The sequence below is a fragment of the Lactuca saligna genome, chromosome 6, assembly GCF_052625555.1.
Source record: "Lactuca saligna cultivar CGN05327 chromosome 6, ASM5262555v1, whole genome shotgun sequence".
Lineage (NCBI taxonomy): Eukaryota > Viridiplantae > Streptophyta > Magnoliopsida > Asterales > Asteraceae > Lactuca > Lactuca saligna.
Window position 1 is genome coordinate 150,292,956 of NC_136422.1, and position 6,198 is coordinate 150,299,153.

The 6,198-nt window shown below is 37.6% G+C and overlaps 1 protein-coding gene across 1 annotated transcript; it reads left to right on the forward strand.

Annotated features, from left to right (window-relative positions):
- The first annotated feature begins 5,502 nt into the window (after nt 1–5,502).
- Nucleotides 5,503–5,940, forward strand: LOC145003010 (uncharacterized). Its single transcript, XM_078962177.1, has one exon. The coding sequence runs from the start codon at nt 5,503–5,505 to the stop codon at nt 5,938–5,940; it is 438 nt and encodes a 145-aa protein (XP_078818303.1).
- Nucleotides 5,941–6,198: the final 258 nt, after the last annotated feature.

Consider the following 6,198-nt stretch of genomic DNA (forward strand, 5'->3'; position numbering starts at 1 on the left):
AAACCTACTTTTTCTCCACAAAAGTGCTCTCACTTTTTCTCTCCTTCCAACCACGTTTTGGAAGCATTCTTGGGCTATTTCTTCTCATTTTTGTGGTAAGTATTTCTTCCAAGTTTCCAATGTTTCCACATAACTCCATAACAATCATGAATCATTTAACATGTTTTTCACACATTAATGTTCTTAGGATCATCAAGATCTCCAAGCATCTTCAAGGGTTCTTGATTTGAAACTCTTCATCCTCGACCTTCCACTCACCAAGTTATCATATAAGGTGAGTTCATACCCCTGAATTTTCATGTTTTTTTTTCAAGTTTTAGGGGGGAGGGGGGGGGGGGGGATACAAGTTACAACACTAAAAAATAATCTAAACTTAAAAGTCAGTTTTTCACAGAAAAGTTGGGTTCTGTTCATCGACTATTTTGACCATCTTAAACTTAATATTTTTCAAAACTGTACAATATGCAAGTAGTTCAGTTTCATACCTTTCTAAGGACTACTCGCACATGTTCATACGCTTTTACTACAATTTATGGAGATTTTTACAAAATTTCCTATCATTTCAGAATATATTTCGGACTAGTCATTGAAAATGGACATTTTTACACTGGTTAGAGACCACTAAAGGCCATATTAAAAATTATGGACAAAGTAGACTCATTTTTCTAAACTCTCAATGTTTATGGATTCAGATTTCAACTTACGATGATTTTTCGTATAATTGTTCTAAAAATATGTACAGAAAAGTCTAACTAGAAAAATGGTTTATCATTCATAAACACTTTATAACATATTGAGCAAAGTGTGTAATATTATAGAAATACATATTGATTATATTTCATTCCATTTTACTTTCATGAAAAGGTGATAATCATGCACATACGGGTTTTCATCACTATTAAACATTTATGATAAACTATAATATGTATAGTTTATGGTTCATTTATACTACAAAGATACTAAGGAAGGTTTTATTTCCAATACAAAAGCATTCACACTATACGTAAACTTGTTGAATCAAATTTGTGAGCTAAAGTCTTCACCTACAAATCAATGTACATACCAAGTCCTATTTTATAACCAGAGTCTCTTGTTGGGAGAGCGTGATACTTGTGCATAGATCTATATTGGGATTGACAATCCCGGACCTAAGCTGCTTGCAACAGCTAGACCGGCAGGTCATCTATGTCGTTAGTACGGTTATAATAACTCACATGGGGAAACAATGATACATATAGTTTACGGGGAAATTCTTCCACTCAAAATGGCTTTATACAATTTAAAATTGAATAGACTACTATAAGTATGGAAAATACTTGTACATTTCGGTCTTTGGGTCTTAAGACTGCAACTCATTTTACAAGGAAAATATTGGATTTCTTTGAAAAAAACACTACTTTTACAAAGAAAAGCTTTCAACACTGCATTACAAAAGCTTATTAACTCACCAACTTAATTTTTGACGCTTTTAAAAACCACTTGTATTCTCAGGTAATCACTAAAACAGGTAACTACAAGCTTTTGAGGATGGGTCGCTAATGCGTCAGAAAAATCATTTTTGTAATCATATTGTAATTGATTTTGTAACATGTAACTCGTGGAACAATGTAACCTTTTCAATTATATATATGATGATTGTGTTTGCTTTCTTTACCATTACTCAACTGTTATGATAATGTACATGAAAGTCATCCACCCCCGGAGATTTCTGCCATCCTGGTTCGGAGGTGTGATAGATTGGTATCATAGCATTGTTTATAGTGAATTAAGTATTATATATTAAACCACATAAGATATACAAACTATAAATAAAATGGGACTAAAACTCTCTGACATAACACTTTTTCGTACAAGTATACTTTAAAATATTATGATATTTTTATAAAAGTATAAGTACAAGCACATTCACTAGTTCAATGTCGTAATAGTAACAAAACAAAAGGTATTAAGATAAGTTGAACACTATGAGTGGGCCTCGGGGTATCTAATCAGATAATGGATTAATATAGCCCGATCAACTATATTTATCCGGGATATAACTATCGTATGCCGATGAATGGTCGTAGTGAGCAATGAGTCTAAAACTTACCAAACCCTCATACCAAAGAAACTCTAAAACAAAATACTATAGGAATATTTTATGGGAACCGTAACGACAACGTTTAGGAATCGACATTTAATAAATTTAACAAGTCATAAGGAACCTTTACACCAGAATAAATCAAACCCTTCATATAAAAACTAAAAAACCTTACTGGTAGATCTATAATTGCAAAGTGTATAGGTTAAGGTTGTATATAATAAAACTTTTATAGACTTAGGATGTTTTATTCTACTTTAAATCATGTTCCTTTTTTGGTTGTGGGTTTAGAGTGGAGCTACTTACCTGATGGTCTACTCGATTTTGATTATATACAACATGTGTGCATTAGGTAATTATAGGAGGACCCTGTATGGGTCATATCACAAAATTTGATTATAAGTATTTATAAATTAAAATTCTATTTTCCTTCAAAAATATTAGAAAAAATTGACACTTAAGTTTTTCATAGATGTCTCATATCCCTATGCTCGCACATACACAATGGCTGGATTCCATATACTGGGAGACCTCTATTTCCTTAACCAGGGAAATGGTGGTTGGATGGAAGAAGATCGCGAGGAGGATCCTAAGGAACTAATAGAAGAAGACCCCGAAGATGATTCGGAGGAAGAAAATGATTTGGAGGAAGAAGATGAGGAATTCGGCTAGGATGACACTGACTCAGAACCAGAGGTTTACAATCCACCACAGGCTATCCAAAGCCCCACTCCCAGATAAAACTTTCAAGGCCTGACGCCTTAATGGGTGGTAGATTTGAATAGATGGAGCCAAGAGCAGGGTCAACTCCCACCTACGGTATGGTACAAGGTTTCTACAACCTCGACAGATGACAGAGCTCTTCCTGTCATTGTTCGTCGCATCACTCACCAGGGTGAACAAGCTAGGGCATCCGCCAACCACATCTTGGAAATTTGTGCCACCACCAAAGTCAACGCATTTCACCTTCGTCGCCTGGATAAAGACCATGGTCAGACCAGGAACCACACCGATGCCCTTCAAGATGAAGTGACCACAACTTGAGCCAAGGTTAGAAGGTTTCGGGAATGTCAAGATGCATTAGAAGGATATGTGATAGAGGCAGAACATTAAATGGCATAATCTAGAGCAGAAACCCGGGCAATGCAAAATTTCATAATTTCATTTCATGGCCCTCAGAGCAACACTCACCATGAGTAGTGCATACCCTACTTACATTTTGATATAGACTAGATATACAAATAAGCATTGGTACTACTCTTTTTTTTCTCTCTCTCTCTCTCTCTGTCTCTCTCTCTCTCTCTCTCGCTATATATATATATATATATATATATATATATATATATAGATTCGACCCCACGATTAAGTGACTACACTATTCGAGGGTTTGTAATGTTGTCAAAATTTTCCTTTACTTTGATGTAACATAGACCTACACCAAGGTCAAATTTTCCAAACGCTATGTATTAAAATTATATCAATGAAATTGGCATGCATTTTATTTCATTGGGAGTATTACTACAGGTTTCATAAAATTGTTTGTACAAATTATTTACTCATGGTAAAACTATGATTGCTTAGTGTATATGTCAAAGTTATATGTAATTAAGACACTATCGACTTAGAATTGGTGGGCCTGCCTTAGGTCCTGTTCCTTGTTTCGTATTTGGTTTAAGATAGACCCATTAAATTGAAAGGTCTATTCAATCTTAATTACATACAACTTGTATACACTAAGTGATTTTAGAAGGACCTGGTATGGATCAAATCATAGAATTTCATCGAGGCATTACAATCAAAATTCATAAGTTTATTATTACATAAATTCCTATCATGAATTAGTTACAAAATACTTTTAAGTCGGAACATGATGCGTGTAGGAACTAATATAATTAGTTCAATAACACTCGACTTGTAACCATTATGGAAAACTTATCATTGTTCATCTTTAAACTCTATGGCAGAAAGATGCCACCACAAAAGTCAAACAGGCACAAGAACAACAACACAACAGTAGCACCGCCACCGCCACCACCTCCACAATTCGACCCTTCCATTTTCTAGGCAGCGGTAACAGCCGTAGTGGCAGCTGCCATATCAAAAATCAACACCAATGCTACTAGCGGAGCAGGAAATGGTGCTACAAATTCTAACCAAGGAGACAGTTAGGGACACATAAGAGAATGTTCTTACAAAGACTTGACAAATGGCAACCCCAAATCCTTCAATGGAAGCGGGGTGTATTAACTTTAATGAAATGGTTCGAGAAAAATGAACCAGTCTTTGAAATTTGTGCTTGCCCCGAAGCAAGAAAAGTCAAATTTGTAGCTTTCACTTTCTCTGACAGGGACCTTACCTGGTGGAAAGACCATGTCAAGTCATTATCCCTCCCAGTGGCTAATTCGATGAGCTGGGAAGACTTAAAGACTTTAATGCTGGAGGAGTATTGCCCAAGGGGCAAAGTGAAAAAGTTGGAGCAAGAGGTATGGAATCTCAAAATGACAGGCTCTGACATTGCAGCCTATACTGCCAGATTTAGTGATCTAGCTGTACTATGTCCCGAGATGGTCACCCCAGAGAGTAAGAAGGTGGACAGATACATTTAGAGATTATCCCCCCAGATTCAAGGGAATGCGATGGCTTTAAACCCGATTACATTCAAGAGTGCCAAACGCTTGGCCCAGAGACTCATCGATCACAGAGTTCGCCAAGGCATAATAGGCCCAGTCCCAGAGCAAGCGAAAGGAGGCAACAATAAAAGAAAGTTCTAGAACAAAAAGAAGAACCAGCCGACACAAGACCCCACCAAAAGGCAACATATTGTTGCTATTCACGCAGCCACTACCCTGACCGATCCAACACCATTGCGATAATATGCAGGAAACCAACCTAAGTGCAACTTTCACCACACGGATGCTTGTCGGGAAATACATTGCAACAACTGCAACTGAAAGGGGCATACAACCTGTTTCTGTAAAGCGCCGGCCCAAAAAATCACCCAAGCTGCCAATATCAGGGTGAGCCGAGCCTACTACGGCTATAGGGAAACTGGGCATTTCAAAAGAGAGTGCCCAAAGGCAAGAAGCACCAATGCTGGTGGTTTAGGAAGAGTCATGGCCATAGGGTACGGGGAAGCAGCTGAAGACCCCATGCTGGTTACTGGTACGTTTCTCCTAAATAACTCATATGCATGCATACTTTTCGATAGTGGAGGAATGAGGAGTTTTGTAAGCTATAAGTTTGAACATTTACTCAAACAAAAACCCTAATCACTAAATGACACATTCACTATTGAAATGATAAAAGGAAAGATAGTGAGCACTAACGACATTTACATAGGTTGTACGCTCACTCTAAACGACTATTCTTTCCAAATAGACCTTATGCCAGTCTCAATAAAAAGCTTTGATGTTATCATCGACATGGATTGGTTAAGTCCTCACTTTGCTGATATTCTGTGTTACGAAAGGACCATTCACCTTAATCTGCCAAGTGGCAAAACTCTTGTCATCTATTGTGATAAACCCGGTACAAATTTAAAAACCATCTCTTGTGTCAAAGCTCAAAAGTATCTACACAAGGAATACCATGCCTTCCTAGCCCACGTGGTGGATAAGAAACAAGAAGTGAAAGACATCAACGACATTCCGGAGGTCTGTAATTTCCCCGGCGTATTCCCAGAAGATCTTCCAGGTGTACTACCCGTATGCCAAGTCGAATTCCGAATCGACCTAACTCCTGGAGCCACCCCGGTAGCCAAATCCCTATACCATCTAGCACTGGAGGAAATGCAGGAGTTATCCAGCCAGCTGAACGAACTACTAACTAAAGGATTCATTAGACCAATCTTATCGCTTTAGGGAGCACTGATCCTGTTTGTAAAGAAGAGTGATGGATCATTCCGAATGTACCTCGAATACTGGGAGTTAAATAAACTAACCATCAAAAACCGATATCCCCTACATCGAATTGACGATCTATTCAACTAACTTTAGGGAGCAAGCTATTTCTCAAAAACCGATCTGAGGTCGGCGTACCATCAACTACAAGCCCAGGTGGAGGATGTCCTAAAACTTGCATTCAAAACTCGTTATGGTCACTACGAGTTTGTAGTAATG